This window comes from Crotalus tigris, unplaced genomic scaffold, assembly GCF_016545835.1.
Source record: "Crotalus tigris isolate CLP2741 ecotype Arizona unplaced genomic scaffold, ASM1654583v1 scf7180000022970.308977840:1548163, whole genome shotgun sequence".
Lineage (NCBI taxonomy): Eukaryota > Metazoa > Chordata > Lepidosauria > Squamata > Viperidae > Crotalus > Crotalus tigris.
In genome coordinates this window covers 2,006,058-2,027,102 of record NW_024099557.1, presented here as the reverse complement: position 1 = coordinate 2,027,102, position 21,045 = coordinate 2,006,058, and the positions used below count along the sequence as shown (strand labels likewise).

The following is a 21,045-nucleotide window of genomic DNA, read 5'->3' as shown; positions in this document are numbered from 1 at the left end:
ATGGGCCCAAAGTCACCTAGCCAGCTTTCACGCCTAAGGTGGGGCTAGAACTCACCGTCTCCTGGTGATGGGCCCAAAGTCACCTAGCCAGCTTTCACGCCTAAGGTGGGGCCAGAACTCACCGTCTCCTGGTGATGGGCCCAAAGTCACCTAGCTGGCTTTCATACACAGGGTGAGACTAGAACTCACCATCTCCCAGTGATTGGCCCAAAGTCACCCAGTGGCTTTCATGATTAAGGCGGAACTAAAAGCTTCCTGTCTCCTGGTGATTGGCCCAAAGTCACCCATCTGCTTTTTACCTCTAAGGCGGGACTAGAACTCATTTTTTCCTGGTGGTTGGGCTAAATTCATCCAGCTGGCTTTCACGGCTAAAGCAGGACTAGAACTCACCGTCTCCCGCTTTCTAGCCTGGTGCCTTAACTACTAGACTGGCACTCCTTTCTGGGTGTGTGTGTGTTCATATATTATCACGTATTACTTGGGGGCTGTCATCAGAGACAGGAAGGGGCCTGCAGGTTGGAGACCCCTGACTTAAATCACGCAACACAGGTGTCAAAACGCATGGCCCGAAGTCAAGTAAGATCCTCTCTTCCTTTGCCACTTGCATTGAAGACTAAACTATTAAAACTTGTAAACTGCCAATTTCAGGTTTAGAGGTCACACCCCCTTCCCTTCCAAGCATTTTCTTCCCAACTGCCCACCCCACTTCCCTCCCCCCCCCAAAAAAATAAGAGCTTGGCTGCCATTAGCAATTGTGGCCAACAACCGGAGCACTTTTCAGTGTGATGGAAACATAACCTTAATGCAGTGTTTCTCAACCTTGACAATTTTAAGGCATGTGGACTTCAACTCCCAGAATTCCACAGCCAGCAATGCTGGCTGTGGAATTCTGGGAGTTGAAGTCCACATGCCTTAAAATTGTCAAGGTTGAGAAACACTGCCTTAATGGGAGAATCGAAAATCTTCTGAATGCAGCGTGAATCCAGCTATTTTAAGAGCTGGCCTCAGACATAAACTTCAGAAAGGATGGAGGAGGAGGAGGGAGCTTTCAAAATAACAAAGGAGCAAAGCAACGCGGGAAGCTTTGCGGCCTGTCTTAACGTGATGTCCTCCAAATGGGTGGGATATGGCAAATTGGAGAATTCCCCTGCCTCGTGCGGACCTGGAAACGTCCATCGGGCACATCTGAATGACACCAGGTGGAAGCCTCATCCAGATCCAACCTGCCTTAGTCATCACCAACTGGGTCAGAATCCAGCAATAATGAGGTCTGTCACCCAAAGGCTGCCTAAGCTAAAATTCTTACAGCCAAAGGGGGTGGGGGTGTGTTCTCCTGCGTTTGTGCTTCCAGTCTGATTTTCCAAACACTCAACCAAATCTATCTTCCTGTTGGCTTAGCCCAGGGGTAGGCAACCACGGCTCTTTTATGACTCGTGGACTTCAACTCCCAGAATTCCTGAGCCAGCCATGCTGAGGGGAAAGGGGGAGGTTTCCAAGCTGAGCCATGCTGGCTCAGGAATTCTGGGAGTTGAAGTCCACGAGTCATAGAAGAGCCAAGGTTGCCTATCCCTGACCTAGAAGATAGATAGATAGATAGATAGATAGATAGATAGATAGATAGATAGATAGATAGATAGATAGATAGATAGATAGATAGATAGATAGACAGACAGACAGACCTAGACCAGGGGTAGGCAACCACGGCTCTTTTATGACTCGTGGACTTCAACTCCCAGAATTCCTGAGCCAGCCACGCTGAGGGGAAAGGGAGAGGTTTCCAAGCTGAGCCATGCTGACTCAGGAATTCTGGGAGTTGAAGTCCATGAGTCATAGAAGAGCCAAGGTTGCCTATCCCTGACCTAGAAGATAGATAGATAGATAGATAGATAGATAGATAGATAGATAGATAGATAGATAGATAGATAGATAGATAGACAGACAGACAGACCTAGACCAGGGGTAGGCAACCACGGCTCTTTTATGACTTGTGGACTTCAACTCCCAGAATTCCTGAGCCAGCCATGCTGAGGGGAAAGGGAGAGGTTTCCAAGCTGAGCCATGCTGGCTCAGGAATTCTGGGAGTTGAAGTCCATGAGTCATAAAAGAGCCGAGGTTGCCTACCCCTGGCGTAGGCATACCAGACAGTCCCTCCTTCTGTGGAGAAACACTCCTGCATAAACAGACCCCAAGTTCAAGGCAAAACAAAGCAACGTCAATTCATGCTGAATTGCCCAGCATTCAACACCAAGGTTTTGAGCAGTGAAGGAGCTTGTTAAAATACTGATGTGGAATCACTTTGGGTGCTTTCCAAATTCCCAAGCGACGCATCCCTCAGCATCTGTGCCAAGGGGACAGAGATATAAATGAATTCGTTCTCAGCCCTGTGCAATTTTGGGGAGAGGGATTTATTTTTTTTTCCTGCCATCGTGTGGAAAGAGAGAAAGGACGTGCAGAGGAGGCCTCATCCCCTGAGTGCCTTTGGCAACCCCAGATCCTGGGCTGGGCTCCCCAAACACTACAAAAGACCATCTCTGCAGCCGTCAGCAGCCTCTCCTGGCTGATTTCAAGGAGAGCTACCGGGAGTCCTTGACTTACAACCGCAACGGAGGTCAGAATTTCTGTGGCTAAGCAAAGCAGTTAAGTGAGCCACACCCAATTTCATAGCCACTTTTTGCCATCATTCTGGTTAGGCGACTCATGCGGTTGTTATCGGAATCCGGCTTTCCCCACTGACTTTGCTGGTTGAAAGTCAGCAGGGAAGGTCAGCAGGATGTCATGGGCCATGGCTGCAAATACCCCGTTTCCCCGAAAGTAAGGCCTACCCCCAAAATAAGCCCTAGCATGATTTTGAAGGGTGGGCCTAATATAAGCCCTACCCCCAAAATAAGCCCTAGTTTTGGGGCGAGTCACACGCCTAAAAAAATCAAGCTAGGGTGGGAGTGTGGAGCTGCCCCACGCGCCCCACACCCACTCACCTTGCAGCCAGGCCTCTCCTCGCTAGCCCACTTCTTCTTCTGTGGCCAGGCTTGCATTTCTCAGTCACAGGCCTTTCCGGAAGGCCACTACAGCCGAGAACCGAGCTACGGATTAAATCCATAGCTCGGTACTCGTCTGCAGAGGCCTTTCTGGAAAGACCCGACTGCAAAATGCAGGCCGGAATGCAGCTGCAGAATGAAGCTGCTCCTTCGGTCAGAAGAAGTGGGCTGGCTGGGTGGGGCTGCCGGTGCCAGAGTTCAGTATAAAAGACACCCCTTGAAAGTAAGACCTGGTGCCTCTTTTGGAGGCTAAAAAAAAAAGGCCCGGTCTTATTTTTGGGGAAACACGGGTATATGCCGGTGGCCAAGCACCCAAATCTTAACCATGTGGCCGTGGGGAATGTTGTGACAGTTGTTAAATGCGAGGGGCAGGGTCGTAAGTCACTTTTTTTCTGTGAAGTGGTAACTTCGAACAGTCGGTAAATGAACGGTTGTAAGTCAAGGACTACCTGTACTTAGACGGAGATAAATCTACAGTCTCCATTTTAAAGTGGAGCCTGAGCAGGCTGGTGTAGCTGCACACAAAGTCTCAGGATAGGGGTGGGAATCCCAAGAAGGACTCATCAGCCCTCAAAGGCTGCAAACTATTAAGAGTCATCCAGCTCGCTCTGCTCCTTTATGCTCCTCCAGGCCACGGTCCCTGCCCGCTTCCATCCTCAGCCGCATTCGTTACCTGGCATGGTGAAATCCTGAGTGTAAATGATCTCGTCCTCTAAGTAGTCATCTTTTAAGTCGTCGTCCTCCTCCTCCTCCTCATTGTAGCCATGGAGGTCTTCCAAGTAAGGCACCACCGTCATGCTCCTCCACCGATCCTTCGTCTCCGGGCTGGGCGGAATGGCGATGGGAGGCTCACACTGAGGGTGCTTTTTCCGAAACCAGCTAAAGGAAAACCAAGATTTTAGTGCTTTGGGAACAGACTTTGACACTGGTTTTCTGCAGGCCAGTGTTTCTGAACTTTGGCCACTTGGAATAATAATAATAATAATAATAGTAGTAAAGTTGGAAGGGACCTTGGAGGTCATCTAGTCCAACCCCCTGCTCGGGCAGGAAACCCTACACCATTTCGGACAAATGGCTGTCCAGTCTCTTCTTAAAAACTTTCAGTGTTGGACCATTCACCGCTTCTGGAGGCAGGCTGTTCCACTGGTTAATTGTTCTCACTGTCAGGAAGTTTCTCCTTCGTTCTAGGTTGCTTCTCTCCTTGATTAGTTTCCACCCGTTGCTTCTTGTCCTGCCTTCAGGCACTTTGGAAAATAGCTTGATTCCCTCTTCTTTGGGGCAGCCCCTGAGATACTGGAATGCTGCTATCATGTCCCCCCTTGTCCTTCTCTTCATTAAACTAGACATCCCCAATTCCAGCAGCCTTTCCTTATATGTTTTAGCCTCCAGTCCTCTAATCATCTTTGTTGCTCTTCTCTACACTCTTTCTAGAGTCTCAACATCTTTTTTACATCTTTTTACAGACCATGTGGACTTCAACTCCCAGAATCCCCCATCCGGCCGACTTGTGCAAAAAGCCCAACGGGATGAACCAGTTGCCAAGCAACTGAATTTTGATTGCGTGATCTCGGGAATGCTGCAAAAGTCGTAACTGAAAAATGATCGTTAAGTCACTTTTTTTCAGTGCTGTTGGGACTTTGAACGGTCACTAAATGAACTGTTGTAAGTTGGGGACCAGCTGTACGTTCACAATGGCCTTGCAGGACTTCTGTAAAACCAGCCCAAGCTCTGGTTTTGGTTAATTGCAATAGCACCTAGATCAGGGGTAGGCAACCTTGGCTCTTTTATGACTCGTGGACTTCAGCTCCCAGAATTCCTGAGCCAGCATGGCTCAGCTTGGAAACCTCTCCCTTTCCCCTCAGCATGGCTGGCTCAGGAATTCTGGGAGTTGAAGTCCACGAGTCATAAAAGAGCCAAGGTTGCCTACCCCTGACCTAGACTTATATACCACTTCACAGTGCTTTACGGCCCTCTCTAAGTGGTTTATAGAGTCAGCATATTGCCCCCAACAATCTGGGTCCTCATTTTACCGACTTCGGAAGAATGGAAGGCTGAGTCAACCTCGAGGATCGAACTGCCGACATTGACAGGTGGCCTTTGACTTATGACCGCAATTGAGCCAAAATTGATGTTGCTAAGTGAAACGGTGGTTGAGTTTTGCCCCTTTTTACAACCTTCCTTGCCACAGTTGCTAAGTGAGTCACTGCAGTTGTTAAGTTAGTAACACGGTCGTTAAGTGAATCTGGGTTCCCCATTGACTTTGCTCATCAGACGGTCACAAAAGCGGGTCACGTGATTCCGGGACACTGCAGCCATCATAAGGGCGAGTCAGTTGCCAAGCAGCTGAATGTAAATCATTTGACGATGGGGATGCTGCAATGGTTCTAAGTGTGAAAAATCACTTGTGGGTACTCATCCCTTTTTTTCAGTGCCGTTGTCACTTTGAATGGTCGGTAAACGAACTGTTGTAAGTCAAGGACTACTTGTACTTAACCTGTACCATTCAAAGTAAATCCGGCCACCCAGCCATTAGCCAAGATGAGAAAAAAAATCAGAATTCTTAATTATTATCAGCTCTGTCCCTTGCCTCCTTATGAGGTCAGTGTGAGAGAGTGAGGGAGGGGAGAGAAGGAGAGAGAAAGGGAGGGAGAGAGAAAAGGGGAGAAAGAAGGGGAGAGAGAGAAAAGGAGAGGGGAGAAAGAGAAGGGGAGAGAGAGAAAAGGGGAGAGAGACAGAGAAAAAAGGGGAGAGAGAAGGGGAGAGAGAGGGAGGGAGGGAGGGAGAAAAGGGGAGACAGAAGGAGAGAGCGGGAGGGAGGGGGGAAAGAGAAGGGGAGAGAGGGAGGGGGGAGAGAGTAGGGGAGAGATAAGGGGAGAGAGAGGGAGGGAGAGAGAAAGAAGGGGAGAGAGAGAGAGAGAAAAAGGGGAGAGAGAAGGGGAGAGAGGGGGGAAAGAGAAGGGGAGAGAGAGGGAGGGAGAGAGAGTAGGGGAGAGATAAGAGGAGAGAGAGGGGGGAGGGAGAGAGGGAGAGGGAGAGAGAGAGAAAAGGGAAGTGTAACTTCCAACAGTCGCTAAATGAACAGTTGTAAGTTGAGGACCGCTCTACTTGTATTAGGCAAATAGTTATTTCACCTGTGATGTTAAGAAAGCAAATGGGCTGGTCCAAGTTAAAGTTTGCTTCAACTCTGCTTTTGAAAACCAGCCACTTGTGCCCCTGCTTCATTCATAATACGTTTGCGCAGTGACTCCGATTTGCATATAGTAGCATCAGTTGGCAACTCCTTAAAGAAGTTGTGCTTTTTCCTGAGATTGTGGGGTGCCCATTGGAACGGCTGCTGACTGGTCCCAGAAGTTTAAATTTAGTTTAAGGAGGTGTCTGCCGATGCTACGAGCATATCTCTGTCCACTCCCTTTGAAATTGGAAGTACTGCAGAGAGCTAAGTTATAAAGCAGACTTTACACACCACAATAGTTAGGTATAACTGCTAAGCCCAAATTAAATCACACTGCTTCCTGCAATGTGGACACACCTGGCAGATTTCCACCTGGGCCAGCTTTACCTACATGGACAGGCAGCAGTGACACAGAATCCCCTTTATCCCCTTTTAGTGAGGTTATCAGAGACACATACCTTCTGTAGACCAGTGGTTCTCAACTTTTTTAACGCCACGACCCCCAACTGGTCGTAAGTCGAGGACTACTCAACCGGTGCAGCACCGTTTGCAGAATGGGACTTTTGGCGGGCTCAGCAGGGCAGAGACAGCCTGGACAATTCCTATTGGCTTTTGAAAGCCAATAGAATAAAAGGGAGTAGCACAGCTAAGGAAAAGGGGGAAAAAATGGCGGACTGTGTTGTTTGGCGACCCCTGTGAAATGGTCGTTCGACCCCAAATAGGGTCCCGACCCACAGGTTGAGAACCACTGCTGTAGACAAAATAAGCATCTACTAGACTAGAGAGCTACAATACCTCCCTTATAAACCACTTTATTTTTTTTAAAAAAGCCAAATTATTAAAAAAAAATAACCCTGAGATTGATTTTTAAACCGATCAATATTATTTTTTTTTAAAAAAAGGGTTATTAACAGCCATCCTCAAATAATAATTTTCCCCGAGCATGTAAGTTGATACACAGCCCAGTAAAAAGGCAAGATGAGCTGGGCAAGGGAGTCAAAACACAGGAATTTGTTTGCTCTGCTTTAAATGTTGGTCTCCTTGTTCTGCATATTGAAAAGAGTAAAAATAGGTTTGGAGAAAAGTGGAAACCTGCAGAGCGATATTGATTTTAGTACTCTAGGTGATTACAGCCAAACATTTGCCTATGGATCTTCCTTGGGGAAGACAAAGAGAGGGATGGAAACAGAGGGGAACTAACTGTAATTCAGGACAAGCACAAACAAACAATAAAGTTTTTTTTTTTTTTTTTGCCTCTGTGTTTACAAGTAGCAGCTTAAACTACAGATTTCTTTTTTCCCCCCGGAAACACCCCAAACTGTCTGCACTCACAACCTTGGAAGCGTTCCGGAGACTAAACAGAGGACAGACACAGAAAACCCACTGAATTGTGACTGCACAGTTTAATTTGAGCCTCATATATGAGGACCATAAGCAGCAGTTTACATTACACTGGTATTCCTTACTAAAATCTGCATAAGCCCGGGCCAATTTTGTCTAATGGTTAAAAGTGCTGGCCTGGAAGACCGGAGGTAATGAGTTCTAATTCCACCTGAGGCATGAAAACTGTCTGGCTGACTTTGGGCCGGTCACTCTCTTTCAGTCCACCCTGTCCCAGGGACGTGCTGTAAAAAAATAGGCCAAGGCATGACAAGCAGGTCAAGATTTATGTAAAAAAGATGTTGAGACTCTAGAAAGAGTGCAGAGAAGAGCAACAAAGATGATCAGGGGACTGGAGGCTAAACATATAAGGAACGGTTGCTGGAATTGGGTATGTCTAATTTAAGGAAGAGAAGGACCAGGGGGGACATGATAGCAGTGTTCCAGTATCTTAGGGGCTGCCCCAAAGAAGAGGGAGTCAAGCTATTCTCCAAAGCGCCTGAAGGCAGGATGAGAAGCAAAGGATGGAAACTAATCAAGGAGAGAAGCAACCTAGAACTAAGGAGAAACTTCCTGACAGTTAGAACAATTAATCAGTGGAACTACCTGCCTCCAGAAGCGGTGAATAGTCCAACACTGGAAGTTTTTAAGAAAAGACTGGACAGCCATTTGTCTGAAATGGTATAGGGTTTCCTGCCTGAGCGGGAGGTTGGACTAGATGACCTCTAAGATCCCTTCCAAAATCATGATCATCATTATCATCATCATCATCATTATTATTATTATTACCTCTAGAACGTCAATCCTGGGGTGCTCACTGGGGAGAACACTAAGTTGCCACAATGGTTTTACAATAATACAGGTAATCCAGTCATTCACGTGGGGACCATTCAAAGTTACAATACAAGTGACTGCAACCAAGTCACTCAAGTGACAGATTTATGACCATGTTTGACACTTATGACCGTTGCAGCATCCCCAGGGCCATGTGATCAAAATTCAGATGCTTGGCAATTGGTTCTCATTTATGACAGTTGGAGTGTCCCGGGGGTCACACGATTCCCTTTTGCCACCTTCTGGCAAGCAAACTCAATGGGGGAAGCCAGATTCAGTTAATAACCGGGTTATTAACTTATCAATGGCAGTGAGTCACTTAACAATTGAGGCGAGAAAGGTCATAAAACAGGGCAAAACTCAACTTAAAAACGGTCTCGCTTAGCGACAGAATTTTTGGGCTCCATTGTAGCTGTTAAGTCAAGGACTACCTGTACAACTTTTCTTTCTTGCAAACAGGAGCTGTTTTACCAATGTAACTATATATCAGGGGTGTCAAACTCAATTTCATTGAGGGCCGCATCAGCATTGCGGTTGTCTTCAGGGGGGGGGGTAGGTGTGGCCAGGGTGGGTGTGGCCTACTGGGTGGCCGTAGCTGGAGGGGTGTGGCCTACTGGGTAGGCGTGGCCAGCTCTACATCATTCGCGTCAAGGGTGCCTGTGGGGGTCTGGGCAGGAGTGGGACAGATCTGAGGGTCTCTGGCAGAAGGAGGTGGGACCAGGGCAAGCGCCAAGGCACGGTCCATTGGAAGAGTCTGCTGAAACCCCTCCCCTGGAGTCCATCAAGCCGGATATGTGAAGTAGGCGAGGGCCATTTGCTGGCCACTTCCAGGCGATGGTGCATTTCTTCATTCCTCACAAAGGGCGACACCTCCCCAGCATGCACCCAGGGGGCAGGGCCGATGCGGCAGGGGCCGGTTCCTCACTGTTTCCGGGCAGCCTTGTGGAGCTAAGACTGAATGCGTTTCAGCATAGATGGCCACCACAAAATTGTACATTGGCTCCCTCTCGGCCGGCCTGTGCCAGGGCCAAGGCAGCGGGGGCCGTTCCCTCACTGTTTCCAGAATGGTTTCGCGGGCCACATGAAACCACGTCGCGGGCTGCATCTGGCCCCCGGGCCTTGTGTTTGACACATCTGCTATATATACTTATCGATCGAGAGCGAAAGGCCAACCGTTCGGAGGCTTTCCGGAGAAGCAAAATGCAACGGGGTATCCATTTTAAAAATAAAACTTGTTTATTAACCGTCAGCTGCTTTTGTCTTAATGGAAGGGGAAGGGAAGAGTTCCCTGCATTTTGTCCCCTTCCCCAAAGTGGCAAATTAACACCGATATGACACCCAGCTTCACAACATCAAACAAAAGAATGGGGGGGGGGGAGGAGAGAGAGAGAGAGAGAGAGAGAGAGAGAGAGAGAGAGAAAGCATAAATGAGCACTCACTTGTGGTGCCTTATCTGCTGTATTGAAAACCTCTTGGCTGGGTCATATTCAAGCATTCCTGGAAAGGAAGAAAAACAAGGCAGGAACTGGATCAGCTGGGAACCGAGGCACAAACAACTGGTAAAGAGAGGGCCAAAGTCCTTCCTCCCCCTCCCCCCTCCAAGGCACATGAAAGAGTGGCTACACTTGGAATCCTGGGAGATGTAGTCCGAACGTATCTGGTGGGTACCATTATTGCGGAGGGCGGCACAATATACAGGAGTCTCATCCAACAGGAACGAGCTTAAAAAGTTTCCAAGAACATTTCAAAACTTTGTTTGGGGAGAGGCAGGCATATGACATACGCTTCACCTTGGCTGTTCCCAAACCAAAACACAACTCTTTCTTTTTAAAAAAAGCACCTGCTGGACCCAACTAGTCTCCCGGGGGGGGGGGCTGTTTCTCCAGCGAGTGGCATTTGGTGGTACATTGCTCCTGAATATGGGGGCTCGATTTGGATGAGGAATCACAGCGGACTTCTGCTTTCATATGGATCTTGTCTGAGTGAAAAAAAGGGCCAGGGGTGACATGATAGCGGTCTTCCAATATTTGAGGGGCTGCCCCAAAGGAGGGGGGGGGTCAATCTATTCTCCAAAGCATCTCAAGGCAGGACAAGAAGCAACGGTTGGAAACTAACCAAGGAGAGAAGCAACCTAGAACTAAGGAGAAACTTCCTGACAGTGAGAACAATTAACCAGTGGAACAACCTGCCTCCAGAAGCTGTGAATGCTCCAACACTGGAGGATTTTAAGAAGAGACTGGACAGCCATTTGTCTGAAATGGTATAGGGTTTCCTGCCTGAGGAGGGGGTTGAACTAGATGACCTCCAAGGTCCCGTCCAATTCTGTTAATCTGTTATTCTGAGTCCGCTTACTCCCTTGACCAAGCCATCTGGGCTAATGATTGCCACCCAGCCATAAAACTGTGCATTTTGGTTCTTGATCACCCTGACAAAAAATCAAATGTCTCTTCTGAATTTTCAACATTCTCGAGGCACACAGAGAGGGCATCATGCTAGCTGGGGCGTTCGGCAGGCAAGATATAAAAAGAAAAAGTCCAACAGACCAAGACTTGGGTTAATTAAAGTACTGCTGCTTTAAACTGCTTTGCAGAACCAAGAACAAGAACATTTGCCTTTTGCCCCCAGCAGGCCCAAAGTGGTTCAGAGGGCCAGCTAGTAAATGCCTGCTCATTCCATTAGCTCCTTTCTTTTTTTTTTTTTTTTCTTTTTTCTGCAGTAATTCAATGTTTGCCAAAGAGGTTTTAGCTGCAGGCAATGGTGGGACAAAATAAACGAGTGGCTTAAGTGCTGTGTGAGGCCACCATTGGCTCTTAGCTGTCGTTACCCTTCTGTCCAGGAGGCCATACATTCTGCTCAGCAAGTAAGGTGCTTATCTTGTGGAAATCTTCCGTGCTCGATTGCTTCAATTTCCTAGCTGACTACATACATTTTTGAGTCTGGTAAATACAGTCTCTGGTAAACGCCCTCCCTGAATTTTCACTGAGGGCTGTGCTACCTGGGGGATATTGAGAGTAGAGGTCTACACATCTGAAGAGAAGCTAAGCCTCTTTGGGGTCCTCAGCAAAGATTTCTGATTGCTTTTCAAAGGCGAGAAGATGCTAGAAAGGGTGCAGGGAACAACAGCAACAACAATAACGGGTCTGGAGGCTAAATTGTACAATGAATGGCTAAGGCAGGGGTAGGCAACCTTGGCTCCTTTATGACTCGTGGACTTCAACTCCCAGAATTCCTGAGCCAGCCATGCTGAGGGGAAAGGGAGAGGTTTCCAAGCTGAGCTATGCTGGCTCAGGAATTCTAGGAGTTGAAGTCCATGAGTCATAAAAGAGCCGAGGTTGCCTACCTCTGTTCTATGGGAACCAAGGTCATTACTGATTGCATTCTGGCAACTTTGGCTCTTTTATGACTCGTGGACTTCAACTCCCAGAATTCCTGGCAACCTTGGCTCTTTTATGACTCGTGGACTTCAACTCCCAGATTTCCTGAGCCAGCCACGCTGAGGGGAAAGGGAGAGGTTTCCAAGCTGAGCCATGCTGGCTCAGGAATTCTGGGAGTTGAAGTCCACGAGTCACAAAAGGGCCAGGTTTGAAGACCCCTGGCCTAGGATGGTATGAGGACTCCTGTCTTGGGCAGGGGGTTTGACTAGAAGACCTCCAAGATCCCTTCCACCTCTATAATTGTATGAGAGAAGCTTAAACAACTGACTCTGCTGTTACTGGTCTCTTAAAGAACGCAAGCAGCTGCCCCTATGATCAGTGGGCCTGGCTCGACCAATTCACCTTTCCCAATATGCCAGATCTACTGGATCTATTCTAAAGACTTCAGCAGGATCAGATGATGTCAGGATATGAATCAGAATTCAAAACAAAAACTTCACCACTGAGTTAAGGGCCCTCACCTAGAACTACTGCATACTGCCTGATCCCCATTTATCTGCCTCGTAATCCACTTAGTCTAGTATTCTTTACTGTGTTTAAATATTTCCCAAACGTGTCTAAAATCAGGTTGACTCTCTCAGACACACCCCTTCATTTAGAAGCAATTAGCGCTTACTTTGCTACTCTCCACAGTCAGCTTCTAGCCTCTCCCTTCTTGGTTAAATTTTTACTGGCTGTGCATAAACAGGAGGACCTGGACAGACTTGAACACTGGGCGCTATCTAACAAAATGAAATTCAATGGTGAAAAAAGTAAGGTTCTACATTTAGGCAAGAAAAACAGGTATAGTACAGGTATAGTATAGGGCAGGGGTAGGCAACCTTAGCTCTTTTATGACTCGTGGACTTCAACTCCCAGAATTCCTGAGCCAGCGTAGCTCAGCTTGGAATTGGCTCAGGAATTCTGGGAGTTGAAGTCCACGAGTCATAAAAGAGCCAAGGTTGCCTACCCCTGGTATGGGGGGTACCTTGCTCAATAGTCGTAACTGTGAGAGGGATCTGGGAGTCCTAGTGGACAATCATTTAAATATCAACCAGCAGTGTGCTGCAGCTGCCAAAAAAGCCAACACAGTGCTGGGCTGCATTAACAGAGGGATAGAATCAAGATCACGTGAAGTATTAATACCACTTTACAATGCCTTAGTAAGGCCACACTTGGAATACTGCATCCAGTTTTGGTCACCACAATGTAAAAAAGATGTTGAGACTCTAGAAAGAGTGCAGAGAAGAGCAACAAAGATGATTAGGGGACTGGAGGCTAAAACATATAAGGAACTGTTGATGGAACTGGGTATGTCTAGTTTAACGAAAAGAAGGATGAGGGGGGACATGATAGCAGTGTTCCAATAACTCAGAGGCTGCCCCAAAGAAGAGGGAGTCAAGCTATTCTCCAAGGCATCTGAAGGCAGGACAAGAAGCAACAGATGGAAACTAACCAAGGAGAGAAGCAACCTGGAACTAAGGAGAAACTTCCTGACAGTGAGAACAATTAACCAGTGGCACAACCTGCCTCCAGAAGCGGTATATGCTCCAACACTGGAAGTTTTTAAGAAGAGACTGGACAGCCATTTGTCTGAAATGATGTAGGGTTCCTGCCTGAGCAGGGGGTTGGACTCGATGACCTCCAAGGTCCCTTCCAAATTTTTATTATTATTATTATTATACAACGCATTTAAATAGTAACTTGGGAAGCAAAATTAGGTTTTTGTCTGGAAATGGTGGGTTTTTGTTTTTTTAAAAAGATGTGCCCTTATTGCAAGGGATCACCAGGGCTTCGTCAAGAAACAGCATGGGGGAGGAGGGGAGTTTCCCCTGGGCAATTAAAGCTTTTAGAGAATAACTAGATTTGATCTTTGGCTAACAAACTGGCCAAATATTTACCACAGCAGAGCAGAAACTGCTGCTGGCTCCTTTGTGGCGGCAGGAGCTTCCCACACATCAGTCTGGCTGGGGAGAGGACTCTGATCTCCAGCTTTTCTTTTCTACTTGACACACCTTTTATTACTGCAGTTTGTACTACCCGAGGGGCTTGGGAGAGCAATGAGTGTTCCCGAAACTCAATGCAGATGGCTGGGCGGTTCGGTTCGGTTCCCTCTGCTCCAGGCCAGGCAAGGGAGAGTCATGCACTGGGGAAAAAAAATGCATGGGGGGAGGGGGAGGAATCCCCTGAAGCAATTAGAAACTTGCAGGCAGTAGCTTGCCTCTCCGTGCATGCAAAATGTTGGAAGTTCACAAAGGAAAAAGAAAGGAAGGCGAAGGCTTCCCTTTCCGTTGGTCACCTCTTCCCTTTAAAAGAAAACAAAGAAGTAACCTGCCACTAGGAAAAAAAAAAGAAAGAAAGCTTTCAGGGGTTCTCAACCTTGGCCATTTTAAGACTTGTGGACTTCAACTCCCAGAATTCCTCAGCCAGCAAAGCTGGCTGAGGAATTCTGGGAGTTGAAGTCCACAAGTCTTAAAGTGGCCAAGGTTGAGAACCCCTGGACTTTAGCCCCTTCTTTACACTGGCAAATCTGCTTCTTAGTTGGGAACCACAACCGAGGCCCAGAAGAGCTGTCTTGAAGAGGCCCCGGTTGCTTGCCTCTTGCTGCTTATGGGGCTTGTTCACAAGACACCTTTGAGCACGCAGGTCATGACAAGCGCGAGGAGGAAGAGGCGTCATTTGCTTTGCCTTCTCCGTCTAGCTCCATTTTTCTCAACCTTGTGAACTTTTAAGATGGGCGGACTTCAACTCCCAGAATAAACTCCCAGGTAAAGCCTGAGCCACCTTGGAAGTCCAAAACCTCTGCAGAAGAAAAAAATGGCCTGCCCCTGGATTACGTGAATGGGGGTCTTCTGCAACTCACTTCCTGAAGGCAAGGCCTAAGGGAAATCTGTAGGAATGCTCGGCATGTCCGGAGGGGCCGTGAGGGAACACCTCAGCTGCTGGACAGCTGAAAATGAAAACTGTCCTCTGGATGAAAGGAATAAAAGATTAGATAGATAGATAGATAGATAGATAGATAGATAGATAGGTAGGTAGGTAGGTAGGTAGGTAGGTAGGTAGGTAGGTAGGTAGGTAGGTAGGTAGGTAGATATTAGATGATAGATAGATAGATATTAGATTATAGGTAGGTAGGTAGGTAGATAGATATAGACAGATAGGTAGATAGGTAGATAGATATTAGATGATATAGATCAGCGGTTCTCAACCTGTGGGTCGGGACCCCATTTGGGGTCGAACGACCATTTCACGGGGGTCGCCAAACAACGCAGTCCGCCATTTTTTCCCCCTTTTCCTTAGCTGTGCTCCTCCCTTTTATTCTATTGGCTTTTGAAAGCCGATAGAATAGACTCTCTTGAATAGAGTCTAATTCTATTGGCTTTCAAAAGCCAATAGGAATTGTCTAGGCTGTCTCTGCCCTGCTGAGCCCGCCAAAAGTCCCATTCTGCAAACGGTGCTGCACCAGTTGAGTAGCCCTCGACTTACGACCGGTTGAGTAGTCCTCAACTTATGACCGGTTGGGGGTTGCGGCATTAAAAAGGTTGAGAACCACTGAGATAGATAGATAGATAGATAGATAGATAGATAGATAGATAGACAGACAGACAGACAGACAGGTAGATAGATAGGTAGGTAGACAGATAAGTAGGTAGATAGATAGGTAGATAGAGGTAGGTAGGTAGGTAGGTAGATATTAGATGATAGATAGATAGACAGACACAGATAGATAGATCTTTGAGATTTAGCAATAGCTCTTGCCATTGTTTTTTCCTGTGACCTTCCAGGGAAGCAAAAGTGGGATTCAGGAGAGGCAGGATAGAAAGCGTTATTGAGGCTTTTGAACTTGAGGGATGGAGAAGATTCCTTAAAATCCCCCACCCAGCCAAGAAATAGGTATATAGGTAGTCTTTAACTTAGAGCAGCTCGTTTAGTGACCGTCCAAAGTTGCAACGGCACTGAAAAAAGTGACGTACGACCGTTTTTCATACTTATGACCGTTGCAGCATCCCCACGGTTAGGTGATCAAAATTCAGACGCTTGGCAATTGATTCATATTTACAATGGTTGCACTATCCTGATTCATATTTACAATGGTTGCACTTCAGAACCAGGCTGGGGACAGCTTATTCCTGGGGGGAAAAAAATCTATCAATATGGTTGCTGAGTGTTGACTCTGTCTTGATAGCACATGATCCATCATTCAGAAGTGGAGTAACGACCAAAGTCACAAAGGATCCCTTGCTTTAGAATTACAAAAGGATCTCTCTCTCTCTCTCCCCTTCCTCTCTCTCTCCCCTTTTCTCTCTCTCTCCCTCTCCTCTCCTCCCTCCTCCTCTCCTTTTCTCCCTCCCTCAGTCCCCTTCTCTCTCCCTCCCTCCCTCTCCTTCTCTCCCCTTTTCCCTCTCCCTCCCTCTCTCCCCTTTTCTCTCCCTTCCTCCTTCTCTATTCTCTCTCTCTCCCTCTCTCCCCTTTTCTCTCCCTTCCTCCTTCTCTATTCTCTCTCTCCCTCTCTCTCCCCCTTCTCTCTCTCTCTCTCTCTCTCTCTCTCTCTCACACACACACACACACACACACACACAAACACACACACACACACACACACAAACACGATTTGTGAGCTTCCTGGCTGAAACCAAAAGCTATTCAACGCACTTAATACAAAAATTAACATTCAACAAATTCAGACTCGCATGGCCGGCCCAGCCCAAGGAGGATTGTCAAGGCTCAACCGCAGTGGTCACGCTTACGGGGAAACTGGAGAAGAATGACGGCAGCACTTATGGTGCTGGTGACCAGTCACTAGCTGAGCTCTGCAAAAAATTTGTCATCTCTCCCTTTCGACAAAAATGGCAAAGCTGCCCAGCCCAAAGAGCGATGGGAACTCTGGTGAGCTTGACAGCCTCACCCAAAGCTCAAGGCAAAAGTCTCCTACTCAAAAACAGAGCAAGACCTTCCTGTCTGAGCTGGTTTTTCATCAGAGGGTGTGTTACGGAAGGAACAATGGGGCTCTTTCAGCCTCTACTTTCATTCTGGGGCGAACCAGGGGGATACGCTTGCATTTTGAGGTGCTATTAACCACCCAGAGTCCTTCAGTCAAAATAAACCCAGCTTGTCAAGCAAGAGACGGCTAGGAAAAAAAGCTCCGGCATAGCTTCGTATAACAATCTCGGTATAAGAAGGTCACATCAAGGCAGGGGAGGGGGGAAATCACAGGAAATATATGCAGAATCAAAAATAGCCATAACGTAACTCAGATGGGGTGGTGGTAAAGGGAAGAGATGTATCAGGGTCATCAGAGAGGGAGGGAGAGGAAATAAACTGGCTCCTATTAAGATCTGTGCAACCAGTGGGGTTTTAAATGCCCAAAGCATTTCAAATAGCCTGTCACGCAGCGCCATCTACAGCTCCTTTTTAGGGAGTGCAGCTTCTCAACAGAGGCACAGCCTCAGCGTAAATCAGGCGTTCTCAACCTTGGCAACTTTAAGACTTGTGGACTTCAATTCCCAGAATTCCTCAGCCAGCTTTGCTGGCTGAGGAATTCTGGGAGTTGAAGTCCACAAGTCTTAAAGTTGCCACGGTTGAGAACCCCTGGTTCAGAAGGACACAGGCTATTATTCTGGGATGTCTACAACTAGAGATAGTCTTTGACTCATGCCCGTGAAGTCAGTGGGTGATGGGACCGCGCCCAATTTTACAGCCTTTCTTGCAGTGGTCGTGAAAGGAACGCCGCAGTCATTAAGAGAACCCATTGTGTCCAATGGGCATTTTTTTTTTTTTGCCCCAAACTGGAAGTAAGTGCTGGTTTCTAGCAAAAACCACCCAGCATAAATCATGGTCACGTGGACTGGGGGGGTGGGGGGAAAGGGGGACACTGCAAATGGCCTTAAATAAACAAAATGGTGATTTTGTGACCAGGGAGAGCGCGGCGGCAATCGGAGTGTCAAAACCGGTTCGTAAAAAGCTTAGATCAGTGATTCTCAACCTTTCTAATGCCGTGACCCCATACTACAGTTCCCCATGTTGTGGTGACCCCCAAGTGGGTGTGGCCACCAATAAGAGGGAGTAGGACAGCTAGGGAAAAGGGAAAAAAATGGCGGACAGCATGGTTTGGTGACCCCCGTGAAATGGTCATTCGACCCCAAATGGGGTCCCGACCCACAGGTTGAGAACCACTGGCTTAGATTGAGGAGTTCCGTCGTAATGCCTAAGAGGTGCTAAACGACCAGCCGTAAGTCGAGAACTACCTGTACGTATGTTTGCTTCCTAGGAATCTCCGCAAATCCCTCTTTTTATCAATCCGACAAATATGCCCGTATTCCAATGAGAAGTAAATGCTGTGGCTTCTGGCAAAAAATGTCACAAATTGCAGCCACGTGACCACGGGAGCTGCAAACGGTCATAAATGTGGGTGGTTCCAGAGGGCTCGATCACATGGCTGCGGGGGGGGGGGGGAAGCTACTAAAACTTTGGAACCAAGTGGTAAGTAGCTTTGGGAGGTCGTTGTAACTTCAAATGGTCATTAAGCAACCGGCTGTAAGTCAAGGACTACCTTATCTGTCCCACAGAGGGAAACCTTTGGCCTCAGTTCTTGAAGAGAAGCACTGCCTGCGTGTGTGACTGTGATGCTAACATTTCTACATTGTTATCTGTTCTTCTTAAGCCTCCTGGCAAATTGGTTTGACTTATGTCCGGGAATCAAACACTGACATAAATCTAACAGAGTAACAACGACTTGTGATCAGAGAGACAGTAGCAATTAAAGGCAGGTTATTCCCCTCCACCCTTCCCTGCTCCCAACTATTTTTCCATGGCCTCATAATATGTTTATCATGTGACTCTTTTGTTGCAATATTAAAAGTCTGCAGACACTTTAAAAATATTTAAAAGGATTAAACACCGAAAAATAAAACAAAGATGTAAAATACACTAATAAAGTTTGTTAGCAGCCTAAATGCATTAATAAATAGCAATAGCAGTAGCCCTTATATACGCTTCATTGTGTTTTACAAACCTCTCTAAGCAATTTATAGAGTCAGCATATTCCCCCCCCCCCCCCCGGACAATCTGGGGGTCCTCATTTTACCGACCTTGGGAGGATGGAAGGCTGAGTCAGCCTTGAGCAGTCAACAGAATTAGCCTACAATACTGCATTCTAACCACTGCGCTACCACGGCTATTAAACATTAATAAAGTTTATTAACAGTCTATTGTGACATTTGTTTTTTTTTTTCTCCCAAATTTAATTATTTTCAATGTTCTTTTACTAGTAAGAGGCAACAGAAGAGAATTGCTGAAGTAATGGGAAAGCAACAGCTACTATCCCTGACACTGCTGGTGTCCTGGTCTGGCCTCAACCTGGCTCTCCCAAGATATTTTAAAATACCACAGGCTTTACTCACTGAGGCTGGTGGAAGGAGTAGCTGAAACACACTGTGACTGAATTGGGAATGATCTGATGAACTGGCCTTTTTATATGCAGAAAGTCCTTTGGACACAGAAAGTGAGAATATGGACTTATCCATTATTGAGGGCAGAGGGCATTTCTCCATAAAATATATATTTTATGAAGCACTTACCTCTAAGCAAATCCGAAAGCGGAGGGCCACAATCCTCAGGGATTACATAATCTCCTTTTCCAATGTTTTCAAATAATTTATAAATATTATCCCCTTCAAAGGGATAAAGGCCTGTTGTAATATTGTACCTGGGGGGGTGGGGGTGGGGGGTAGGGAGAGCAGAGAGAGAGGAAAGAAGAAATGATTATAAGCATTTAAGAACCCTTCTCTGACCCAAATATGCTTTTTCAAAAGGTAACTGGACTTATTTTGGGGGGTTTTTTTGGTGTGTTGTCTGCATCTCAAATTCCTGTAGTCTGCAATTTTTTTCTGGAAATCCATTCAGACTCCCACACCATCCGAAGGGTGTTCATCCCAAAGTGCATAGCTAAATGTCTATAGAGATTCTCAGTCATCCAGATCATGGTTGTCCCAAAGGTGCTTTTTCAAAAGGCAAATGGACTTTGTTTTTTTTCCTTGAAGACGTTTCACTTCTCATCCAAGAAGCTTCTTCAGTTCTGAAAGACTGAAGGCAGAACTGAAGAAGCTTCTTGGATGAGAAGTGAAACGTCGTCAAGCCCCATTGCCTTTTGAAAAAGCACCTTTGGAAGAACCACGACCTGGAGGACTGAGAATCTCCATAGGCAACCCCTCTCTGAGGGAGATGCGCGGTTAAGAAATATGATAGATAGGTAAGTAGGTAGGTAGGTAGGTAGGTAGACAGACAGACAGAGATGTGGACGCAATAGATGATAGAGATAGATAGATAGATAGATAGATAGATAGATAGATAGATAGATAGATAGATAGATAGATGAATGAAAGGTAGGTAGAGATGATAAAGATAGGTAGAGATGATAGATAGATATAGATAGATGATCGATAGATGATATACATAGGTAGATAGATTAGATCGATAGATCAATAGATATGCGGGAGAGAGAGAGAGAGAGAGAGATGTAGGTAGATAGGTAGATAGTGACTGGTCCTAAATTGAGGACTACCTGTATAGTATACAGGACCTGTAAAGTTTTTAATTAGGCAGGCAGACAGACAGACAGACAGACAGACAGACAGAAAGAAAGAAAGAAAGAAAGAAAGAAAGAAAGAAAGGGAGGGAGGGAGGGAGGGAGGGAGAGAGAGAGGGAGGGAGGGAGGGAGCTGGAGAGCAACCATCCCAGTCCAGAAGAGGGCTCAAGCAGGGAATTAGCCTGGACTCCCTACATCAGTGATGGAGAACCTTTAAGAGACAGAGTGCCCAAACTGCAACCCAAAACCCACTTATGCATCGTCGGGTGCTGGGTGGGTGTGGCCTATTGGGTGGGTGTGGCCCATTGGGTGGGCATGGCTGCGGTGGTAACAACAGACTGGGTGGGACTAAAAAGTTCAATCAATCAATTCCAACTTTGCAAGATCTTTTTTTTTCCTGCAAGAAGTTGAAATTGACTGATTGATTGAACCTTTTTTTTTTTGCACACGGCGGCGGAGGCCTAAAGCGAAAAGGGTTTATAAAACCCAGCTGAAGGCCTAGGACTGGGGCGACGGTGTGCGTGCCCACAGAGACAGCTCTGAGTGCCACCTCTGGCACCCGTGCCATAGGTTCACCACTACTGCCTTACATAAATATAAGCGGCGAAAGTCTGACCAATCCCTGG

The 21,045-nt window shown here is 46.8% G+C and overlaps 1 protein-coding gene across 2 annotated transcripts in view; it reads right to left on the bottom strand.

The window, feature by feature from the left end:
* STK11 (serine/threonine kinase 11) overlaps positions 1–21,045 on the bottom strand; it is a 111,775-nt gene that overhangs the window by 30,344 nt on the left and 60,386 nt on the right. For both annotated transcript variants that reach the window (XM_039319246.1, XM_039319247.1), the window contains exons 7-9: positions 19,412–19,539; positions 9,861–9,918; positions 3,709–3,914 (exon numbers count right to left, since the gene is read on the bottom strand). In XM_039319246.1, the coding sequence (XP_039175180.1) occupies positions 3,709–3,914; positions 9,861–9,918; positions 19,412–19,539 (392 nt within the window). The remainder of the gene's footprint in view (positions 1–3,708; positions 3,915–9,860; positions 9,919–19,411; positions 19,540–21,045) is intronic.